Below are 25,232 nucleotides of genomic sequence, written 5' to 3' on the forward strand. Positions count from 1 at the left end.
TTCAGCTTTGAGACAAGCTGCCTTAAAATTAACAAAAATAGAGCCATTGAGTTCTTCTCCATTCACTTCTGGTCCATGGGATCCTTTAATAAAAAGTGCATCAGCATTCAAAGCCACTTTTACAATTAATGAGATTTTCAGCCACACTTCCGGTTTCATTCAGTGCTCAAGTCAGCGGAGGAAAGAATAGTCAAGTACCAGTATGGCACTTACATAGTTACATTTACTATGCTTGAGCTAATGATTAAAGTATCTATCAACTTTAAATTAATTCTGCTAAAATATAAATAATTCAAGCCTTGGGAACAATTGTTGTGAGTGAAGTAAACGCCTTCACAACTTCAAATGACCAAAGGAAGTTAAAGTCAAATTAAATGGCCTATAGTCCTCACTTACCAAGACTTTCATCAGTTACTTTCAACCTGCGGACACAGGCAGTGGTCAAATGTAACTAAGTACTAACTCAAGTATACTGTGCTTGAGGTACAAACTTGAGGTTGTACTTGAGTATTTTCTTTTCATGCAACTTTGTACTCCACTACATTTCAGAGGGAAATTTTTTTACTTCATTACATTTAGCCTTATCTGACTGCTTCGTTAACATTTAGCATACAAAACATATGAGGAGCTAATAAAATATGTCTGGTTACAAATCAAACTACACAACATAACACAACTATACAAGCACAGCTGAAAACTTTAGTTGATTAACAGAAAATTAATTGGCAACTATTTGATAATTGTCTTGTAAGTTTACCACTTCATGGTTCCAGCTTCACAAATGTGAAAATGTGCTACTTTTAAATTATTTAATGTTTATATTTTTTAATAGTTTTGAGGTTTGGACTACTTGTTAATTGTGAAGGCATTTCTCACTATTTTTCTGAATTTTTATAAACAAATCAATCAATCCATAATGAAAGTAGTCATGAATTGCAATGATACAAGGCATTTAGGCCTATACAAAATAAAGAATTAGAGTATTAGAATATCTGTATTGTCATTCTAACAGATACAACGAAATTAAGTGCAGTACTTGTCAAGTGCCAAACATCTACAAGGTAAAATATGCCTAAATAAATACATAAATAAAGAATGCTACTACTGCATACATATTAATGCTAAAAACACATAGGAGACACACCCATACAGGCATCCACGTTTAAAAAATTGCACATAGCCCTATTGACATAGATCAGTGGTGGGAACTATACTTTAGCAGCATTGTTCAATGCACTTATGGCTGTAGGATAAAAGTGGTTTTGTAGTCTGTTTGTTCTCATTTTCATAGACCTGTATCTCCTGCCTGGCGGCAGTAGTTTGAACAGTGTGTGACCGGGGTGTGATGAGTCCTGTAGGATGGTTTTGGCCTTTTTGAGGCAACGGGAGTTGTGAAGTTCTTCCAGAGCTCCACCTCAACCAACTACAACAGTAAAAATCCTGCTTTTACAATAGTCTAATGATAGGCTATAATACTATAATAGTATAAAAATCACAGGGGACCTTGTTTTGCATTGAGTACTTTGATTACTGAGTGACTTTTCCTGATTAATCGTTTACTTACATTTTCAATGCAAGACTTTTGCTTGTATAAGAATATTTTATAGTGTGATACTAGTAGGCTACTTTTACTTAGCCTATTAAAGTAAGGATCTGAATGCTTCCTCCACCAAAACCTAAGAGGTGTCTGCCGAATTGCATATTAGGTTACAGTACCGTATGTTCAATCTGGAGACTTAAGGTTTTATTTTTAGAAAACATGTTGTCATGAAGCGTTTAGGCTATATCCTACTCTATTAAAACTTATTTAAATTTCCGGCAGATCTAGGGCTTTTGTTTTGCTCCGTGACGGTTTACTTTTAGCTGTGACCCACTGTGTAATTACCCCAGGTGGATGCTGATAGTTGACTGCAGACGGTTGTTAATCACCTCATGTTGTGTAACTGTATCCCCGTTGTGTCCTTGGCTTGAGGTCTTGAGGTGGGGCTCCCAATCACGACTCCCGTCTCCCACCGACGCGCACGATTTCACCCAGCTCCAGTTTTCCAGATGTGTGTGTGTGTGTGTGTGTGTGTGTGTGTGTGTGTGTGTGTGTGTGTGTGTGTGTGTGTGTGTGTGTCAGTTGTTTGTTTATACAAGGCCCTGGGCCCGGCCTTATCTGCTGCAGCCACTCACGCCGTGATTTCAGACTTTCTTCAGCGAGCAGGCTACTTGTGTGTTTTTTTTTCTTCGTTTTTTTTACGGGCCATTGTTTTGTCGAATGGTTTCTGAAGATACAGAGATTTCTTTTTCTTCCTCCCACCTCATTAGAAAACCGACTGCTCTGATTTCAAAAGCCTGCACTTCATCCCCACCCTCAGTGGCTCAGTTATTTAGTCCAAGACAATCAGAGTGACCGCAGCTTTGAAATCTGTTGAGGCCATTCAATGATAGAATAAAAATAACACTGCTGTTGTTTTGGCTGCCAATTATTCCGCCATTTTATAAATCGTTTTTTCTTTAAATTCTTTTTATTGAATCCTCAACAAGCTCAAAGAGGTTGAAATATGCTGGCAACGTCCTATTAGGCCTCCCCTACCCAATAATAGTTAAACAACAGGCGTATGGAGATAGTAATAACACATTGGCTAGCTTCCATGTGTAACAGCCTGCTGTGGCAGCGTGTAGGCCTACACTGAACTATCTTGTGGAAATTGTTTTTATGTTGTATTACAGAAATGTAATGAGATGTGGTGTTTTTATGGTTGCAATTAATGATTGTTTTCATTATTAGTTAATCTGCTGATTATTTTCTCTTTTAATCAGTTAATCGTTTGATCTATAAAAGTCAGAAAATAGTGAGACAATTTGGTTTTACAAATGTCTTGTTTTGTCCGATTACCCGTCCAGACTTTGCCTACAGAAACGACTTTAACATTTAATTTATTATCAAAAGTGCTGCCTGTTGATCAACTGATCGATTTATCGACTATAGTTTTCAGTTCAAGTTGTTTTATTGTTTCTTAGGTGCCTTTTTAACATTGGCGTGGGAAAACAAATACAAAATAGCCTTATTTACAGGTTTTTATTATTATTATTATTATTATTATTATTATTATTATTATTATTATTATTATCAGTGAGCATTGTCCCTGACAAATTAACTAAACTAATCAGAAATATTATAAGGTATAGTTTTATTTGGGGGACTGTATACAGTGGGACTCAGTGACATTATTGTTCTATTTGGGATAAAATTAATCTACAGCATCCACATTGTTCTATAAGAGATTATTAGAATAGGTCATCTTTAATAGTGAATTGCTTTTACTGAAATTTCCAATTTTATTATTAGCCTAAATAATCCTACAGTTTATGACATATGTCGCTTTATGAGCTATACAAGATATCTGTTACACTCCTAGGGTGGAAAGTAACTAAGTAGGCCTACATTTACCCAAGTGCTGTAGGCTACTTAAAGTACAATTTTGATGTAGACCTACTTGTGCTTTAGTATTTCCATTTTAAGATGCTTTATACATCTACTGCACTGCATTTCACAGGGAAATATTGTACTTACTCACTTACTTAAGATTAAAAGTTTACACACAAAACATAAACGTTTTAAAATGTTATATTCTACCAAGTAGTAGGCTAAGTGGTCGTTTGAAGTAGCTCCACATGGATAGGCTACATGTGACACTAACGTGATAGTAATAATAATCTGATAATATTATACAGCAGCATTATTATAACAGGGGACATTCTGAGAAAAAAAGTCAAAAGAAGACTTTTTTTCTTTATTCTCAGAACTTAAATAAAAAATCCATAGCCTACTTTTACTTTTAACTCAAAGTTCTACATTCTTCTTCCACCACTAATTCAAGCTCGTCGTGATGCATCTTACCCGACAAAATGTTTTATGAATGAATGTTTAGTTGCTTGTTGCTAGGGGAATAAAGGGAGGGTGCGCCTGACGTCACGTTCTATTAAACAAACCTGGTCACGACGCTGAGCTGGCACGCGCCCCTCCCACCCCCTCTTATAAAGGGACCGGTCCGAGCGGAGACTGACCACTCGTTGTTGTACGTGTAGCCGGTAAATAAAGCGTGTAAATCTCGGAGAGAAAGAAAGAGATGTACTGGGACACTATCATCAAACCTGGAGAGAGAAACACAGACGGCAAAGACTCGAAAATAAAGGTAGGTTTTCACTTTTAATTTTTACAGAAAACCACGTCATGCATTCATGACGTCGAGCCTATAACCGTTATCTGTAATCATTCATCACAATTAATAAAGGCAAATATTGGGTTTCATGTGACCTGGTTTCTATCGTTTCTGACATTTAATTTAATCACAATTAAAAACTAGAAAAATAAGTTTTGATAATGAAAATAATGACAAGTCTCTTTTATCTGTGACTGTGTAATCCATGGTGGTGCATTCAATGACTAAAGCAATGCACTCACAAGTTAAGTTGTAAGAAATAACACTAAAAGACACTAAACAGACGAATGGTAATCATCTTGAAAAAGATGTGAAGAATGAATTGTAAAAAAAAAAAGTTTGCTTTGCAGCAGCTGACCTATGTATCTCATGTCTGACATTTCTCCACAGCACCTAAATGCATCATAGGTGCATTAGTTGGATAACAATCTATCTAACCTATAAAAGTATATTATAATGCATGAACATATATTATAATAATATGAAGTGCAAGTGCTGACTTTTAGGGCATCTAGATATTGATCAACAATTTTGAGTTGCAACGATGATGAAAGTTGTAATCACGAGTCTTTCAACACAGATGGAGATTTGCCAGACTGGGTTTTACACAGAAGACTTCAGGACACAGGAAGTGCCAGCTGGCTTTGACTTTGCATCTTATGGTGAGTTTTGAGAATTACTGGCACTTGATGTTTTCTCCATCACAAGTTAAACATCACTCCTTTTGATGGTACAAGGTTTAAACTCTCAGTGATGCCCAGACATTTTTTTTTTTTTTTTCATTAATGTTTGCTCGATCTGTTTCCTCTGAACCTGAGCAGCTGAAGGACAGAGGAAATATTTGCGCAGACTGTAGCATCACATCTGTCAGAGCTTTTTCAATGAGACCTTGACACCCTGGGGCTCTCGCTCATACCCAGGATAACGCAGTCTGTGTGTGTGTGTGTGTGTGTGTGTGTGTGTGTGTGTGTGTGTGTGTGTGTGTGTGTGTGTGTGTGTGTGTGTGTGTGCATGTGCGAGGAATAGTGCTTGAATGGGCTGAGGTAGGCAAAGACAGACAGACAGAAACAGGGTGGTCAGGTTGAAAGACACTCCCCTCTCTGTCTTCCCTAATCCTTTCCTCCAGACTTCCTCCTCCAACAGATTTAGAGTCCCCCCTCCCCAGACCTCCATCACTACTCTGTCACACTCCCTCCACTGGCGTTTCCTCCTCTCTCTTCCTCCCCCTCCCTCCCTTGTTTCCTCCTAGCTGCCTCCATCAATTGAGCTGCTGAAAAAAAAAAAAAAACAGAGTGCCTGGTGCTGATTTGACAGTAAACAAACTGCTTGTTCTTGTGTCAACATCCACCGTCAAGATAAAAACCCACAAACTTAAAAATTCACACCATCTTTCCTCTTTTAAAGATTCTTTTGCTGAGCTGAGATTTAATCAACCTTTCTGCTACAAGGACCATACCATTTTACTACACAGTAGACATTTTTAGATCTCTGGCATAATTTATTTTAGCATGGTAAGAAAATTCACTTGCAGAGACTTGCAGATACTTTGAAACCTGCTTGAGTTATCTTAATGTTGTAATTTAGCCATGCACAGGACAAGGTGTTCCCTGGTGGTGCATTCAATGATGTTCCAACATCTAAAAGTTGACAATCGGCTGCCAAAAAGCAATGCACTCACAGTTGTAAGAAAATCACACTAAAAAGACAAATGGTAATCATCCTGAAATAAATCATGTAAAGTTATTGCATTCAAAATAAAATACTGTTTAGCAGGTGACTATCATGTCTCTCATGTCTGACTTTCCCAGCAGCACATAATGCATCAGAAATATAGAGATTTCAGAATAGGCCCTCCTCACATCTGTATTGAAACATGCACCAAAAAAAAACTGTCTCTGCAAGTGAATTTTCACACCATGCTGAAATAAATGGAAACCAATAGCTGCCCAGTAGGGAGGAAATCGTTAGGCGTTTTCTTTTTACAAGCATGAACTGTGCCTCTATCCTGCCGTTATCATCACTTACTGACTCCATCTGTCTGTATTGTGTTTAACCTTCAGACTACCCTGGTGAAGACCTGTCTTTTCTGTTAGACAGTAAATCACCCGGACAGCAGCAGTACATTGCAGAAAGCAGCTACCCAGAGCCACCTAAAGCTTCTCACACATATGACACTAAAGGTAAAACCTCAAAATAGAATACTTAAACATACCCTTATGGGTGCTATAATGAGTCGTATGTTGGTGTTTTTGACTTATCTCACATTCTTTGCTCTTTTTTTTCCTGCAGTGAGCACCAGTGACAATTCCCTCTTCAACCTGGACTCGTACCATGAGATCAACTGGTGGGCCTCATATCCACATGGTGAGCTCATACTCATACTGTATTTAAAATAAGTTTTGTTTTTAAAAGGAGTTTCTTTTAGTGACTTTCTTTAGAACTTTCTTTTTTGACATGCAGGTGGGCTGACAGTAGACCAGTCACCAACTGGATACCAGGAGTCTCCACAGGCGTACCAGAGCCTGGTGCCCCAGAACGGACAGTTCAGCCCGGCCATGGAGGGCAGCCACAGCCCCTTTCTAACTGCAAAAGGATCCAGTGCATTACAAAGTAAGACATTTCATCTATGGATGTTAAAAAAAACACCCTACCAGTGGTCTAATGTGTGCAGTTCAGTGTATGTAATCCATCTCTTTGTTCCAGGCGAGACAGACCAGAGCTACTCGTGTCACTCGGCTGAACTGTACGACTCTGACGGACAGAGGCAGCCGTCCTCTTTCTGGCCTGAATACTCCTCTCCCAGCTTCACTGCCCCCCCACCACACCCGCCCCCGGCCCCCTGCCCCTCCAACCACAGCCCTCATTCCTCAGAGCAATACTGCGCCCGTGTGGTCAAACGCAAAAACACACACCCTCAGAGGCCAGACAGGGAGGGCCAGATGACGGGAATGTCAGCTTATCCAGGTTTGCTTTCTTTTCTCTTCTGAGCTACTCTTTAACTCTGATAACTCTGATTGCTATTTACAAGATCAGAGAACTTTTCATGATTTATAAAGTCTTGTGCATAAAGCACACACATTTGCGCCTAATGCTAAATGCTACTTACACATAATAATTCACTAGTATTACTAGTAGACACTCACAGGAGCCATCTAGTACTTTTACTTTTGATCATTAAGGTACATTTTTGCTAATAATACTTATGTACTTTTACAGTACAATTTTGAATTGCACTTGTTTTTTTACGCAGCTGTATTGCTGCTTTTACTGAAGTATAGAATCTGAATACTTCTTCAACCACTGGTTTTTGCCATTATAAACTCTTCTTTCACTTCTATAACCAAATTAATATTCATTGATACATTATTTCATTCATTCAGGTTCTGGTCCAATCCAGCTGTGGCAGTTTTTACTGGAGCTACTTCTGGACTCTGCCTGCCGTACCTTCATCTCCTGGACGGGAGACGGCTGGGAGTTTAAGATGTCCGACCCCACAGAGGTGAGGAAATATCTTGTTTTGAAGTACTACATGGCAGTAGAGGGCAGTAATGTACTACATTTAAGTGTTATAAGTGCAATTTTGAGTTACTTGTACTTGAGTATTTCCATTTTATGCTACTTTATGCTTGTACTTCACTACATTTCAGAGGGAAATATTAAATATTGATTGGTCTAACAGTCCAAAATATATTTTTAAACATGAACAAATCCAAAAACTAGAGTGCTAAAACTCAAATGTGTGATGTTGTCAAGTATAAAGTCTGGAACAGCTTCATAGACAATGAGTTGGGAAAGATGTTGCACCCAGGGGATGTTCTGAGAATATGGGTACATTCTCTGTTTCAGAACAAAGAACACTAAAATAGAATGAAAAAAAGAAGAAAACAAACATTCTGTGGCTCCACAAAGTCTCCCAGTCACTGTCTATGGAGCAGCTACATACTTTATACTTGATGACATCACAAGTTACTTGTTTTTGGCTTTGAGAGGGAGTAGCTCATGTTCACAAATATTGATTGAACTTTCCTCTTGTGTCTTGGAAAGGACATATTGGAATTCATAATGTAGGTGGTGTTACCCTTTAGTGACTCTTTATTCCTCTCACAATCCCTCACATGTATCTTGTGACTTATTGGAGGGGCCTGGCCCCTAGATTGGGGAACCACTGGACTAAACTACCAAACTGTAAAAAAGTAGCTCAAACTAGCTCCACCTCGAGCAGCTACAACAGTAAAATGCTGCTTATCACATACTTTTGGTACTCACAGTACATTTTGCTGATACTACTTCTTGTACTTTTACTTAAGTGAGATTTTGAAGGACTTTTGATTGTAATGGAGTATTTTGTTTACATTTTTGTATCTGCACTTTTAGTTAAGGAGGATCTTAGTAAGACACACCTAAGTCCAACTCTGTGTTTTCTGTTGATCCTGCAGGTAGCCAAGCGCTGGGGCCAGTGCAAGAACAAACCCAAGATGAACTACGAGAAGTTGAGCCGCGGCCTGCGTTACTACTACCACAAGAACATCATTCACAAGACGGCTGGCAAGCGCTACGTCTACCGCTTTGTCTGTGACATACAGGGCATGCTGGGAAAGACGGCGCAGGAGGTCCTGACCAGTCTGAATGTTTTGCCCACAAACACAGAGTCGTGGCATTCGTGCCCCGGGGTACCTGCAGCGGCAGCGACGTCAGAGCACACAAGTGAGACATGGGCGTCACAGTAGGGGATGGGTGCTAGAACTCTTGGTGCTGCTCGCTGAGAGCGACCAGCACATTTTGATGGAGTAATACAGCCTACAAAGTAAACACTGCCTCTTAAAGCCCTGGCTGAACCACAGTATCCTCACTGGGTCATGTTGTCGCTGACAGCCAATTCATAGATGCTGCATTTCAGGGAATAAAATAACCAAAAACTCTCAATTCATGCAGTCAGTCAATATGTTACTTTTTCGTATCATAATTAAATGAAAGTCTTCCAATATCTGACCCATAAACATAAAGCAGGGATAAATAACTGCAGCACATATAAGCACTATAAATAGATACTTGTTTTCCAATGTCAGGGCCCATATTTTCATTTGATGTTTCTAAGAAGGAATTGATTTGTAAATAGTGTCTATATGATTGCTATGTAGAGTTTTGTGCATTTATATTATCATTGTTAAATACAAAACTCATTTCTACCTCTGTTGCTAATGAGAATAACAAACTGAGATTACTTTCAGGCACTCACTGTGAAAGTTTTTTTTTTTTTGTGTGATTGTTTTGTGTAAATAAACCATGGATGTGTAATAAAATAAATACACTGTATATAAACATAGATTTGTGAGAAGAGTTTAATTACAAAAACATTAAGATGTGTGTTTCTGGTACTCAATACAGCAGTTTTTGTTAAATGATTTTATATTGCTATAGCTTAGTAGCTAGCTATAGCATATAGGCCACAGGGTTTACTTCCAACAGGTTCTCACTCCCATCTCGTAAAATAAGGACGCTTGGTCAGGTGCCATTTGTCGTTGTTATTGACTAAAAGTCTCCTTTAGCGTTTTAACTAAACGCGCTTGGGCGGGCCCATTGGCGCCCCTTTTGACGCAGTTATGTTAAGGAAACGGTCGTGGGTTGCTTCTTATCTAATGCTTCCTTCACGTGCTGCTCGTAAGTATCTACATCCAAGGTGGTACAGAGTGTAGACAACCCATTGAGATCTAGCTCACCTCACCAAATTTCCAAATATTTAATTATTCACATGGTTTCCGTTTTAAGTAGAGTATGAGGTTTTTACAACGATATTCTCCCGTTTATAAGTCCATTGCTTCTGAGTTTGTAAAAACGTTTCCTGTTTTTTCTGTGTGGGACTCAAGTAGCGGTGATCAGTAGAGATTTATGGTATGCATACCATTTTATTCTCTGGAAAACAGTCTATACACACACCGTCGATTTTCAACTAATCGAGACAGTACAAATAGGTTATTGCATTGTATTTGGATGCATTACATCATCCAAATAAAAATACATATCAGTTGGTCGACACAATGAAATTAATATATTAATACCCTGAATTATTATCCATTAATTAAGTATGCTGAGCATTATACATTCAAGTCAAATTCTGTGAATAGGCTTTCTATAGGCCTACTGTCTGTCATATTACTCTTATTATAATAAATGTTTGCACTAAATTTACATCTTTATTATTAGTGGTTTATTGCTGGTGACAGGTGGAGAACTGTTAAGTCAGATCTCAGATGTGACACCTGGGATCTTATAATTTCGAAATTTTCCATCGGCCCTGAATGCCTCCTTCTCATCGAGGGGAAATACTACCGAGTTCAATCCGCGTTCAAACAGCAATTTCACATCCCTCCTCAGTTAGGATAATAGTTTAAGAAATGCCTCCCAAAACTATAAAAATGGCTTTAGTCGAGATGTTGGAGGACCTGAAAAAACAGGACTTTGAAAAGTTCTGCCACAGGCTTGTGGACCGCAGAGAAGAGCCGCACGTCAGACGAAACCGGGTGGAGGGTAAAAACTTTTTAGAAATCGCCGACGTGCTGGTTTCAACTTTTACAGAGCCCGGAGCTCTTCAGGTTGCTGTGGAGATATTGAAAGAAATTGACTGCAACGAGGATGCGAAGAAACTTGGTGAGATTAGCTACTGTAATTCTGTAGCCTATATTTCCGCGGATAATTATCCTAATTAGCCTATAGGCTGTAGCTTCAATAGGCTAACTTTATATCATGCTGTTTGTAAACCATATCAGTTGGCTGTAACCCAAAAAAGCCAATTTTTGCTTATTAACAAAGATACTGTATAGGCTAACTTCCCAGTTTACTTTCATTTTTAACCTGCCAATATGTCTGCTCTTACGTGGACCCTATGTGAAGAGATTACATAATAGAATAGAAAGACTTTATTGTCCACGAGGGGAGATTTGTCTTAGGCATAGTGGTAAAATCTGTTGCTTCACAACATAAACATGTAACCGAAAAGACATTCTAAAATCAACATAAAAAATAAAAACAACATAAAAATGAGATCAGCAAAGCGCCCTAAGACACAAAAGAAGGACAGACATGACAGCACAGACAACACAACATCCTAAGAATTAACTGTAATAATATATAGGCCTAATATAAATAATAGCCAATACTGGATTGTTTTTTTATTTAAGATTATTTTTTGGGGCTTTTCCTTTTATTCAATAGTGACAGTGGAACCCGGTCCGCTGTCAAGGACTCAGCCTACATGGGGCGCAAGCGCTCACTGGGTGAGCTAGAGGCCGCCCAATGCTGGATTGTTAAGGCAGATATTTGTTTGAAAGTTTGAAAGATCGAATAACAACGTATCAGCAATATTGCATTAAACATAATCATTTTTAGGTTTGACACTTTGGTAGATAAGCAGCCTTTATTAGACGAGAAGATTGATGTCTTGGCATCGATCTTGTCATCGAACTCTCGGCAATCCAAAATGTCAAACTATGTCCACATGATCCCTTAAATTAGGTTAGAGAAGAATTGTGACCAGGATATGAATTTAACGGGACATTCAAAAAAAATTTCCATTTTTCCTTGGTGGACAACTTATGTAATAGCAACACTGTTTCTAATTTCCCTCAATCATGTCTTTGAGACATCTATGACATATCTTAGTTTTTTTTATTCAGCTCCCAGCCATAATGTAGCCTACGGTATGTGACGAGCTAAAATTGACCAATTCATTGGCCTGTCTTATTTATCAGTTGTTCTTTGCATCGGTGTTGAAACCAGTGCAGCAGCATTTGAATTTAATTTAATACTCAATAATAAGAGTAATTTATCTTTTTCTAACCATGTTTGTTCATCATCCATCCATCTGAAACCTTAAAACACAGCAGGTTATTTTGATTTAAACACATCACGCTAAAACAGTGGCAGCAACAATATTCATACGTGATGAAGATATTGTACTTAATCTTGTTATCTGTGCTGGTTATAATACTTTGTTTCTGGCTCTTCTATGTGCTGTCTCTATTTGTACAGCAGGTTTATTTAGTTACCTGGAAATTACTTAATACTAGAGTGTACCTGCCTATTTTTCTTCTTCTTTTAATGAAAAGGAATGACATAAACAATCTAAGAGTATGCAGAAAATCTGTCAGTGCTAACAAATGTTTTTGTTTTTACAGTAATGGCAACACAAGGGTAATAGACATCTCGTTCTGAGAGTGAGTTGATCTGAATTGTTTTTCCTGCATGCACTGAAGTTCTTCACATGCAAAGCATTGAGCAAAGAATATAGAGTTACTATACAGTTTAAGTTTCTTCTTAAATGTTTTACAGCTGCAAGACCCTCAGCAGGAGCCATCATGGTATGCATTGATTGATTATGCAACATCTCAGAACATTTTCACTGCTGCAGGCTGTTTACGTTTCTAACAAGAACAATAAGAACAAAATGACATATGGCTTATATCAAAAATGTCCTTCTCAATTGAGACATCCACCATAGACAGACAAGATTCAACTGAACCGATCTCTATCAATTCATCTAACATTCAACTGTAACTCTTAAGGTTTTTATGAAATCAAACCCATTGTTGATGTTATTTTTTCTGAACATTTACTGTTTTTACATTCATTAATTACCTGTATAGTAGTGGTTTGTTTATGGTGGGGGTCCGCCATTTCCTTGCTGGATTTAAATTGCCTTCAGATGCACAAGGTGTTGACAGGGAACGATGCAACATGCAATCCATCGTATTACAATTACAAAGGTTAAAAGATTTTGTTTTTGACATCTTGCATATCTTTCACAAAGCAACATTTTTAGATGAAGCAAATTGCTGTATAATACTGACATAAATGAATGACACTTTTCATTCATGAGTCAATGTTTTTTTCTTTCTCCTCAAGGAAGCACCCAATGTATCGACGCCTGTGTGCTCTCATCCAGGAAGTGAACATCGTTGCACTATATGGGATAAACTGGCCAGCAAGAATATTATCACACAAGGGTTATGTGCATAAACCAACCTGAAAGACTAAATAAACAGTCTTTCTTGGCATCTTCTCCTCTTTGGCTCACAGTTTTTGTAAAGCATTGGCATTTATCAATAATGGTCCTGTATGTTTCCACAGCACATTTGTCTACATAAATGCCCCTTTCACTGACGAAAACAAAACAAAACAAGTATTTATATAGGTGAGGGTCTCTGTGAACATTTAGCTGTATCCAGGCTATAATCAGGCTTTAACACATTCCTCCTTTTGACCTGTTTATGCATTTGTACATAATCTTTCTATAAAAAGAGGCCTGCATTACAGAAAATGGTCTTTAATTATATAGCTTTATAAGTGTACATACCATTAAAAGAACTAGGAATCATTTACAGCATAAGAGTTGTAATAAAAGGGGTTTATTAATGTTGATACATGTATTAGTCGAGTCAATTTTATTTATAGGCCAATATCACAAATTTGCCTCAAGGTGTTTTACAATTTGCAAAGCATACATCATCCCTTATCTTTAGACCCCCGATTTGTATCAGAAAAAAACACTTTAAAACAACTTTAAATGAATGCTTAATTAGAGAAAACAAGTTGTTCAAACAACTTTTGGCTCCTTTGTTATTTTTGTCCAAAGAGTCTGTATCTATCCCCTCGGCTGCAGGATGACAGGCCGCTGACTTCCAGAGAGAAAGAGCGTTGGTCACAGCGGGTGGAATGATGTCCTCCAGCTCCTTTTTTCAGCTCCCTCCGTAGAGGCCTGGAGGGGAGGCAGAGTGAGCTAGGCCAATGTATGCATCACCACATTTTACATCATTACAAGTGACACTACCGTTTGTTCACATTAAGTTCAGTTTAATTGTCATGAGTTGTTGTATAATGTCTTGTGTGGGTCTTAACGAGTCGTCAAGGTTTGGAGATGACACATTTTTAAAGAACAAATTTTTCCATTCTTCTGCTATGGATGGGCGGCAGCGGCACAAGTGTATTTTAGCCGCCTAAAAACGGGCCGCTTACAAACAAAAAAAAATCTATATTAGCTCAAGTGTACTCTATATTTAGAAAATTCTCTCCACTTTATCTTGCCGTCAGACAATTTCCAAAGAAGTTTCCACCTTGCTCTTTTGGCCCATTCAGTCTCCCACTGCAAAAGTTGTTCTTCTGTACACTCTGACTCATAAAGGTTTCCTCTTGTCTCTACGGTAAAGGCCATTTTATTGTCGCTGTCATAATCATTTTTGTATAGTTGTATTTTTTTGTCTCTTCCATAAACCGCTGAATGTCTGACCCAAACAGCTGATCTTCGGTGTAAAACTTGTTAACTGTTATTTTAGCTGAAAATTGACATAAATGAGGCTTAGATATTAAAATGTGTCTATCCTATAGCTGTAACAAATCAACTTTGACATCAAAGTCTTTTGACTGGTTAGTTGGAACAAAAAAGGGAGTCCCTTAATTAGCAAGCTCAAGTGATTGAGAGTACTCACTTGGGAGGTTATTCAGTTCCGTTGTTTCCTGGTGTGGGAGCGCGTCATCGGTCCCCATGGCTACCAGCCGCCTCTCCCTCCAACGCTGGGTCGGCTGCCTCTTTTGGCTGCAACTTTGGGAGGGGCTCCGATGCGTGTATCGCTGAATAAAAAAACACAGGAATTTAAAAGAAGAAAATATTGGATAGTTAGGTTAAACAGCACATTAAATAAAGCACTATTTGGGGAATGTTAGGACCTAATGTGAGGTGGTGAGATGGATTAGAACTAAAGGAACAAAATGCCAAAGGAATTTGAGACAAAGACACAGTTACTTTAGCAAACCTGCAGTAGATAGTTTTAACAAAACATGCAGGACCAAAGAAATCTTTAACAACATATAGTGCACTACATTAGAGCTGGGCGATCCAAATACCTCGATATCGATATTGTAGGGTTGACAATTGGTGCTTTCACAAAATATGCACACAATGAGATTTTTGATAAATAATAATCAGTTATGTTGATATAATAACTATGTAGGTAAAGGCAAATAATGGAACAGCTAGAACAGTCTGGTGTGTTCAGAAAATGACATCACTCTACTGTAATGCAGCCTTTAAAACCAGGAAAAGACAACACTTGTGTCATATCAGGATATTACGATATCCAAAATGTAAGATGATATTTCTTTGGAAATTCTTTTATTAGGAATAACCCCTTGAGATGTAGCATCTCGTTCTACGAGGGGGTCCTTAAAGGCAAACATATACAATACATTCACAATTAGACAAAACAGTTAACAAAACAACTTGAGGAGACCTCAAGAAAAACATACATCAAACATACATACATACAGGCAAACAAAAGACAAAGTTCTCCATCACACCAAAACCACCCATATCCTCCCCATTCAAACCATTAAATATTAGACAGTAAACAGTTAAGGTCATTAATATACAGTTGAAAAAAAGAATTTAAGGAAAATTAAAATAATAATAATAATAATAATGAAGAAAAAAAAAATAAAGTGAATAAATAAAAATAAAAATATCAAGCATGTGGAAAACAGTTGCAGCTTGTATGCAAATAATTAAGAAGAGCCATCTTAAACTGGTGAAAAGAGGAGATAGATCTAAAAGACCTAGGTAAACCATTCCAATCGGAAGGGGCTTTAAATTTAAAGGCTCTCCTCCCAATTTCTTTGAATATATGTGGTACAGAGAAGAAAAGGTGGTCAGTATCTCTTAAACTATAGGATGATTGATATAAAATCAAGTGTTGTTTCAGATAGGATGGATAGTTTGAAAAAATGCATTTATGAATAAACTGCAACCAGTGAAACTGACGTCTAGCATTTAGTGAAAGAAGATTCAATGACTGATACATTTGACAGTGATGGGTTCTAAATGGACACCTCAGAACAAATCTGCAGAGACTATTATAAATCACATTCAAAGGTTTAAGATTGATTTCAGCTGTGTTCTGATAAACAACATCCGCATAATCAATTATAGGCAATAATAGTTGAGTAATAATTTTTAATCTAATCTGTTTTGTAAAACAATTAATTGAGCGGTATAACATTCTTAAGCTACAGTTTATTTTTTTCACAATGGAGTCAATATGAAGTCTGAAGGTAAGTCGGGAATCGAGCCAGAGGCCAAGATATTTAAACTCCTCAACATTCTCTAGAGGTGTACCATCTAGGAATTTAACCTCAAGAGAGTTATTTTGCTTGTGGAGTGCAGATCTAGTTGCAAAGAGCATGCTATAGCACTTCTTTTTATTCAGTAGAAGCAGATTAGAAGAGAACCATGTTTGAATACGATTGAAATCAAATTGAAGTGAGGTTTGAATCTCAGATATGTCATGTTTAAATGTATACATAAATGTGTCATCTACATATAGATGGATCTGACAGTCTAAACATATTTGTGGTAGATCATTTATAAAAATGGAAAATAAAAGGGGCCCTAGGGAAGAACCCTGAGGGACACCCGTTTCAATTATTCTAGGCTGGGAGAGAGCAGCATTAAGAGACACGTTTTGACGTCTGTAATGAAGATATGCATTAAACCAGAGAACAGCTGATTTGGAAAGACCAAGAGCATATAGTTTATCAAGAAGAATATAATGATTGACCATGTCAAATGCCTTAGTGAGGTCAATAAAAATTGCACCAGTAGACTATTATCTTGTGCAAAAAAAATATCATTGGTAAATATTGTAAGGGCTGTTGTGGAATGATTAGGTCTAAATCCAGATTGATTTGGAGTCAAGAGGGAGAAGTCATTAATATATTTAGACAGTTGCCTAAAAAATAAGCTTTTCATATATCTTAGCTACATTACTAATTATGGAAATTGGCCTATAATTGTTGACATCAAGTGAGTCACCACCTTTGTGTAGTGGTGTTACTTTCGCAAATTTCCACATGGACGTGCGAAGAAAGCTTAGTCCAGACCATCAGGACCAGCACCATTAGAAGATTTTATTTCTGAGATTGCCTGTTGGACATCAGAGGGATACATTATTGAAAATGAAAATGAGAATGAGCCATTGTTCACAGTATTTGTTATGCTAGAATAGGAGAATTCAGATGATTGAGAACAACAGATAGAAGAGAAATGTTGATTGAGAGCATTGGCCATTCACACAGGGTCAGTAATAATGTTGTTGTTCATTCTAAGTTTGGTAGGAAGACTTTTCATTGGTTTTGTTAATTAAAGAGTTACGTTTCTTCCAGAATTGCTTAGGGTTTTTGATGTCATCAGATAAAGAATACTTATAATATTTTTAATTGCATTCCTTGTTTTGGTTGTACAATCATTTCTTAATTTCAAATATTCAGACCAATCAGCATGTTCAGACCTTTGTCATGTGGTATCTGACCCAGGATTTATCTCGTTGTTTAAATAAATGTATTAGATCACCGTTAATCCAAGGTAAATGATTCCCCTTGACCTTAACAGATGTCCAAGGTGCATGCCTATCTATGACTTTAAGAACCTCTGACAGAAAGAAGTCACAGGCATCTTCAACATAAGGGATCATTTGAAATCTAGACCAGTTAATGCTTATTAAATCTTGGATGAAAGCATCTGTGTTTAGTTTTTTACACTGTCTTATCCTAATTACTTTAGATGGCAGACAGGGTAGTCTTATTTTCCAAACACAAAAAACAATTGAGTGATCACTAACAATCAGATAATACCCCAGATTGAGATATTCTATTTGGATGGGTAACCAAGATCCAGTCCAGAAGAGACTAGACTTATTAGTCACCCTAGTTGGAAAAATAATGAGTTGAGTAAGATTTAGACCATTAAATAAGTTTTTCTCATGTAAAGATGAGCGATCACGCCAATTACGATTGAAATCACCCAATAAAATCAACTCATTTGCATAGTCTAAAGAATTAATAGTAGCAAGAATACAATTTGTCAATTCAACAGGGGAATTAGGAGGTCTACAGATGTTACCTATAATTATCTGCTTGTTTTCATGAAAAGCAATATTAACAAATAAGCATTCAAAATATACAGCTCTCTCCTTTGGCATAATGAGTTCAGAACATAAATGAGAAGAGGCTACTCCCCCACCACGAGTACACCTGTCTGCTCTATACAGAGTATAACCATCAAGTTTAACATCTGCATCAGATATATCACTATTCAGCCATGTTTCAGAGAGTGTGATAACGCTAGGTTTATTGTAAGAAAGCCAGGCTCTTAGCAAGTCGATTTTATGTGTCAAACTCCTAATATTCAAATGTATGACAAATAAACCTTTACCTATACCGATTCTTCAGAAATAAATAGATAGGAGGGTTGGGGAGAAAAGGGTGAAGGGGAGGTGAGAGCATATCACACAAATATTTACAAACATTTACACACAGACACAAACACACACGCACACCACGATACACACACAAGAACACAGAAACTGGTCAAACCAAGGCATAGCCTAGAATTAATTTAAAACAAGAAACAAAAAAAAGAATAGAAAACAAACAAGAATGCAGGCTCAGGCCGCAAAAATATTAACTGAAAATGCTTTATACATATCCTAAATGTTTCACTATGTACAGACCTCATTATGTGACAGCCCATAGGCTGTAGCAAAATGAAGAAAAAAATATTAATAATAAATAGCCTAGTAGTAATAGAACTCAGTGAGAAGCTGCATATGCAAATTAAAGAAAACCAAATAATATTTATCAGCCACTGAATTCATTTTTATTTTTTATATATAGCCAGCCCTATAGGCTATGAGAGAAAAAGAAAAACGTCTCAATATTCTGGTCCGGGAGGAAATTATAAATCATTTCCATATCATGTAAACCTTCAAGAGGTAAGCAAATACATTGAGTTTACGCTGCAAACAAACAAACATCAGCAACAACCAATCAATAGACTACCTTAAACAGGACAGGACAGGAGCAGTCCGTCATTCGGGTTGTAAGAAACTTTTCAGCTTCTACTGAGGTTTTGCACAGCACCGATTTACCATCAGAGGTAATCTTGAGCGTAGCAGGATAGTGCAAGGAGTATTTAATGTCCAGTTCACGGAGTTTCTTTTTGATATCATCAAACTCCCAACGCTTTTGGAGAAGACTGGTACTGAAATCCGGGAAGATACGGACACGTTTATCATTGTACTTAAGTTCTTCTTTTTCACTGGCAAGTCGTAGGATTTTAAACTTATCCTGAAGACTGAGGAGTTTCACCACGATAGGCCTCGGAGCAAAATTCTTCTGGTTCTGTGACTGTTGCATAGGGGAGCGGTGAACCCGCTCTAGAGCTGGAGGTACCGGAAAATTCTCCTCACCCAAAAGCTGCTGGATAAATCCATGGATGTTTTTACCTTCAGCTTTTTCAGGCACATGAATGAAGCGAAGATTGTAGGCCCTGCTTCGGTTTTCAGCATCATCCAGTTTATCCCGCAAATGTAAGTTTTCACCCTCAAGTGACTTCAAGCGGTTTTGTATGTCGGATAAGTTGTCCTCATTGGAGCTGACCCTATGTTCAAGCTCCGCTACATGGTCGCCTAGAGTTGTTAGAGAGCCATGAATCGACGTTAAACTTGACTGAATATTGTCCATTTTTGCGTCGAAGTGTGATAATATTTCAGCTTTCAGTTGTTGTATAGTGTCCACTATAAACTTGTTGGTAACTGATTGCTCCATGATGGACATCAGGCGCTGTAAATCAGATGCTTTGAGGATGTTGTTTATACACAGCGTCGGTGTGCAAGTATAAATTGCATTCGTAGCGAAACAATGACATGATTTATGAGTTATTTGAAGGCAAATCTAGTCATTCTTGCAGGTCTGACTTCCTCAAACGCTCACACCGCCGCCATCAGTCAATTATATCTAGCCTCATATATCAATAGTGATATAATATTGATATATTGCCCAGCCCTACACCACATACATAAATGGTAATCATTAAACACAGACCTTGAGGCACGTCTCTTTCTGGATGCTGCTGCCAGCTTTTGGTCACGCTGTAAAATGTATCTGACAGCGATGTCCATTTTGGACCCTGGGTCACAGGTTGACTTCTTGTTTCGGAGGAAGTTGACATAGCTGTGTACCAGTGGTGGAAGAAGTATTCAGATCCTTTACTTGAGTAAAAGTACTAATACCACACTATAAAAATACTTTGTTACAAGTAAAAGTCCTGCATTGAAAATGTTTCTTAAGTTAAAGTATGTAAGTATCATCAGGAAAATGTACTTACAGTATTAAAAGTAAAAGTAAAAGTACTCAATGCAGAAAAATCCTCACATTTTAGGAACGATCAAAACAGTTCTGTCAGTCAACTAAGTGTTTAATCGGCTTGTAGGTCTATATATTGTTGGGTAGTTCAATTTATAATAACACATTGTATTTTATGAACTACATGTGTTTTGTGTGCAGAGATTTTAATTTGTAAAGTAAATAGTAACTAAAGCTGTCAGATTAATGTAGTTGAGTAAAAAGTACAATATTTCTCTCTGAAATGTAGTGGAGTAGAAGTAGAAAGTTGCATGAAAAGAAAAGAGTCAAGGAAAGTACAAGTACCTCAAATTTGTACTCAAGTACAGCACTTGAGTACATGTACTTAGTCACATTCCACCATTGCTGTGTACAAAAGGAACAGTGGTGGCCTTCAATGTCTGCTAGCATTACTAACATCAAGATCTACCGTAACTATATACCTGATTTTGTCCCTGTCCTCCGACTCGTACAGATCCTGCAGTGTGTCTGATCGGTGAACACCAAAGCCAACCAGAGCCTTTCCTTCCTGGCCTGACTGGAGGGATCTCTCGTAACCACAATGAAATCTGACTTCTTGCAAAACCTCAGGGTAAGCATTCGCATATCGGGTCAAGGAATCCTTCAAATGAAAAGAAATGTGTTATGATTAATGCTACACTATTCATATTTAATTCACTTGAATTAAAAACACTTAAAAGTCATCCCTCAGGGGGCAAATTGAGACTAATTGCCCTGACACACCAACCCGATAATCGGCCGTCGGACAGTCTGGCGAGGTCAGTGACTCAAGTCTGTTCGGTTTGTTCCGTGCCGTCGTCCGTCCGAGGAGCTGTCGGCCTTCATTTTGGCCGACCTGACTTGCTGGGTCGGAGGGCGGACAGTCGGACTCCATGACCAATCTGATTGGTGGAGTGCTAACCCAGAAATGATGAGCGTGACTAAGCCTCTCAAAATCTGACGAAAATCTTTTAAACTGACCTTTGTCAATCTGAAATGAAGACTAATTTCTCGCTTAAAATGTTTTCAGAAACATGTTTCGGTGAACTATCTTCGTAAAATATAAGATCGTAATCCGAACCAAGCCTTATGCCCGGTTGAACAATCCGGGAGCGGCCAGATCCACGTGACGCGTTCGTCCAATCGCCGCCTGCTGTTATGGAGACGTATTAAGTCTCGCGCACGCGCAGAATGTACGCTCAAGTTGGTGTCGCTTCGGTGTGTTCTGAGGCACTTTTTGGACCTCTGGGAGCCGAATGATCAGTCCGACTGCCTTTTCTGCCAACGGTCGGCCGTCGGGTTGGTGTGTCAAGGGCTTTATACATGTAAACAATTCCTTAAAACACGTACACTGTATAAACATGTGAACCAGCATGTTAAAATACTTACAATTACAGTTAAGATGAAGTTGTCAATACTCTTTGATCTACTTGACTTTATAACATCTGTCCAGGGACTACAGATGAAAAACAGCCTTTTGGATAACTCTGGGACAATGACAGCAACATTTTTATGTGCACACTGTCTCTCTTAAATAAACCAATAAATAAATGAACAAAGTTTAGTTTACATAGTCAGTGGAGATGCTTTGCCTTTTTGAAAATGACATCCATATTTTTACAAAATCCTAATCTGTCATCAAACTCAGTTCTCAAGTATTTAGCATGTTAGGTAGCAACGGATTAGCTGCAGTGTGGTTTAATGAAAACTCAACCAAAGCTCGGTACTAAAGTGGGAAAAACTGTTTTCTTAGTGTGATAGTAAATAATATGTTTTGCACTTTAAGCTGCTCATAATTAGGTAGAGCTGACTCCTCATATTGAGTCGCTGAAAGGTGGATAGTGTGTGCCAAAACCAGCATACATAGAAAAAAAAGAAAAGGTTGTCTGTATGTACACTGAAATTTGCAAGCTCCCAAAAGTTTATTTTAATGACACATAATATTAACGTCAACAAAAGCAAGTGTGCAGCCACCTGGATGTTTTGGAGACACAATCCAGACCACAAGGGCAGCCAATGCGGTGTAGGTCCGGAGTGGTGGTGCAGCTGACCACACATTGTATGTTATAGCCTGGGTGAAGGCACACTGGGCTCAGCTACCACATCTGTAGATTGCTGCAGGGAGACTGAGGATATCCGAGTGTGGACAATGTCGGCTTTGACGAGAAGACCTTAAAACTACGAATTTTTGGGAGCTAGCAGATTTCAGAGTACGGACAGTATCTTCTTTTTTTTTTTGCCGTACCTTATTGGCCATCAAGGGGCTCTGCCACTTTGTGTTCTGGCGCTGCTTCTCATGGCGAGCCACCATTATGGCGGCATAGCTCAAATCATTCTCCAACAGCCATTTGAAGGTTTGATCTTTGTACTGGCCGAAACTGAATCATAAACCTGCTCAGAACGAGCGTTTCATTACGAGGGTCGCCGCCTTGGCCTCGGCCTCCACCTCCTCTGGCTTCTTCCCCGTCACAGGAGACGAAAAAGGCCACCGGCCGGCCTTATGGTTCAGAGCCTCCTGTGAGGGCTTCGTATCCTACTCCCCGCTCGAGGTCTTACGGAAGGTAGGGTCACCTTTCTAAATAGGAGGAAGACAAATAGAAAACATCAATGTGAGTAGCTATCATTTTTAATGAGCAACGTGTAAAAGAGAATATTTGAATTGCATTGTGTGGAGTTGAACTTACTAGGTCCACACAGCCTTTGGTTTCTGAATCTGTAGAGAAAAGATATTAGGAGGGAGGGTGAAAGGTCGACATAAGACAGGTCATCCTAAAATTGTAACTGTTATTGTGCCACATAAAGTGTGAGATAGACTTCACCAGTAGCCTACTGACCTGCAGTAATGATTTACTAGATTTTTAACCAATGAATACAGTCTCGAGAATGACATTTCATTTTTTAGTTTAATTCTTAGAATTTTTATGTTGTTAAAAATATGTTTTGGTGTACTGTGCTATTTTACAATTTTAAGGGTGGAGTAAAAAATATAAATAACAAAATAAAATACATTACAAAAATCGTATCCAAAGCAATTAATGATTACCTTATATTGTTTATACTTTCTTGAGTTTATGTCTTATTTGTACATATTATTACAGTTAGGGATCTCAATGGTGGTTCTGCTGGAAACAGCTGCCTGCTGTGGCAGAACACGAGGTGAGAGTGACTAAAACAGTCAAGCTAAATGAGTTGAAACTGAATGTAAATGTCTGTAAAGCTAAAGGGAAGCTGCATTGCATTTAATATGCTACATTGTTATTAGAAATGTATCGATTCCAGTAGAGTTTATTAGGATGTGGAACAGTTACGGTAGGCTTTTAATAACCATGCGAGTCAGTGCTCAGTGTTACAGTATATCTATGGTGTTTACTCACACAGCGTCTCAGCCTCCTGGTTGCAGTTTATCTGCTTCACTATACTCAAAACCACTGGAAGAGCTCCGCGCTCGGTGAAGGTTGAAACCAGGAGGTCTGTGATCTGCAATACACTTTTATTCTCCACATCCCTGTAGCGGACCCGCGACTCTTCCCTGCGGTCTTTCAGCTGGTGCCTGGTGACATAACTCAAGAAAGTCCTCCCGACTCAGATCCTGCAGGGTGTTCTTTAAAGCCTGTTTAATGGTTGTGTGGACTATTTTTCTTCCGCAATCAGCGACCCAGCAGTGTAGTTAGTTATTAATACGCGCCTAAAAGTGCTGCGTTCAAGCCTGTGGGAAATACTAAGATTAACTGTTCGCAAAACCCCTCTCAATCATAGCATCATAAAGCTATTTGAATTTGAACGATGGCGCTAAAAGAGTTATGTTGAGATAAGAGCTCTTTCAGTACACTTCTGGTATGGCAGACCAACCTTTGGATTTGTCCAAATGCTGACTCAGTGTGCCGGCAGTCTTCTTCCCTATAGCCTTTCGAAACCAAAAACAAATCAACAAATGTAGGCTATAAGGTATGAATTAAACAGTGAGTTTTAACTATCTAACGCAGTAACCGGGTAAGGAGCCGATTTTATTGAGACTAACATTTCCCAAACAGAGCCTTCCGCCGGCCCAGTCGTCATAAAAGTAGCCTATTATATAAAAATATTTTTGGAAAAGACAAAACATACCAAATGTAAATTGCATGCTTTGGTGTTTCGTCTCTTTTTATTAATTTATTTTATAATTTTTAAATATATATATAAAAGTTAAAATAAAATAAATAGGCTATGAACTAAAATTTAAATCACTCCATACCCCTCTAATTTTTCAAATCGAATCAAACAGGCTACTGTGCTTTTTATTTCCATTGCTAAAATGATAATTTGTTGTTTTACAGTGTTTGCAAATCGCTCATTCTAAGGTACAAAGAAGTTGGGATAATGAATTGACATAGCCTAAATAAAAAGGCTAATTAGCTTGTTCCTTTGCTTGAAAAAACAAGAAAATCCTAAACACCATACAGTGCAAGTACATATTTGTAAATGCATATGGGTTCATAAGTAGCCTAAATGCTGGAACAAATATTGTATGAATAGCGTAATAAGTTACAATAAATATGAATAGGCCTGCATATAGGCTAGTATGCGTTATAGCCTACAGACCTTAAACACTTGACACCAAATGTAGGCCTACTACATGCTGTGTTGGTTTGTGTTGGGACAATCCTTTAAGCTACTCTGACTTCCTTCACTGTGTTTCTGTCCTGGTTGTACATTGTGTCTCCACGTCTACACTTCCTCCTGCCTGAGTTAACCCATAAACAACTGCTCATACGTTACAGCAGTCTCAAAAACACTCAATTCACTCTTGCAGTCAAGCTTTGT

The 25,232-nt window shown here is 38.1% G+C and overlaps 2 protein-coding genes and 1 long non-coding RNA gene across 4 annotated transcripts; 2 read left to right on the forward strand and 1 right to left on the reverse strand.

Moving 5' to 3' along the window:
- Positions 1-4,060: 4,060 nt before the first annotated feature.
- etsrp (ETS1-related protein) lies at positions 4,061-9,533 on the forward strand. 2 transcript variants are annotated; one of them, XM_078252304.1, is made up of 8 exons: positions 4,061-4,181; positions 4,789-4,870; positions 6,269-6,388; positions 6,498-6,572; positions 6,669-6,818; positions 6,912-7,172; positions 7,589-7,707; positions 8,645-9,533. In XM_078252304.1, exons 1-8 carry the CDS (start codon positions 4,116-4,118, stop codon positions 8,933-8,935), a joined length of 1,164 nt encoding a protein of 387 aa, XP_078108430.1. In that variant the 5' UTR covers positions 4,061-4,115; the 3' UTR covers positions 8,936-9,533. The 2 variants fall into 2 exon arrangements, with proteins under 2 accessions (XP_078108430.1, XP_078108431.1); XM_078252305.1 differs by having other exon boundaries at positions 6,302-6,388.
- A 2,857-nt stretch (positions 9,534-12,390) lies between these two features.
- Positions 12,391-13,258, forward strand: LOC144519294 (uncharacterized). The gene is made up of 3 exons (XR_013502099.1): positions 12,391-12,418; positions 12,534-12,562; positions 13,107-13,258. It is a non-coding gene; the product is annotated as an uncharacterized LOC144519294 (long non-coding RNA).
- A 261-nt stretch (positions 13,259-13,519) lies between these two features.
- caspa (caspase a) lies at positions 13,520-25,123 on the reverse strand. Its single transcript, XM_078251776.1, has 8 exons — positions 25,091-25,123; positions 24,282-24,336; positions 23,807-24,013; positions 23,117-23,145; positions 22,678-23,007; positions 20,876-21,054; positions 14,687-14,828; positions 13,520-13,959 (listed from the first exon to the last, which is right to left on the reverse strand). The coding sequence occupies exons 1-5, from the start codon at positions 25,121-25,123 to the stop codon at positions 22,966-22,968; spliced, it is 366 nt and encodes a 121-aa protein (XP_078107902.1). The 3' UTR covers positions 13,520-13,959; positions 14,687-14,828; positions 20,876-21,054; positions 22,678-22,965.
- Positions 25,124-25,232: the final 109 nt, after the last annotated feature.

The sequence above is a fragment of the Sander vitreus genome, chromosome 6 (genome assembly GCF_031162955.1).
Source record: "Sander vitreus isolate 19-12246 chromosome 6, sanVit1, whole genome shotgun sequence".
NCBI classification, from domain to species: domain Eukaryota; kingdom Metazoa; phylum Chordata; class Actinopteri; order Perciformes; family Percidae; genus Sander; species Sander vitreus.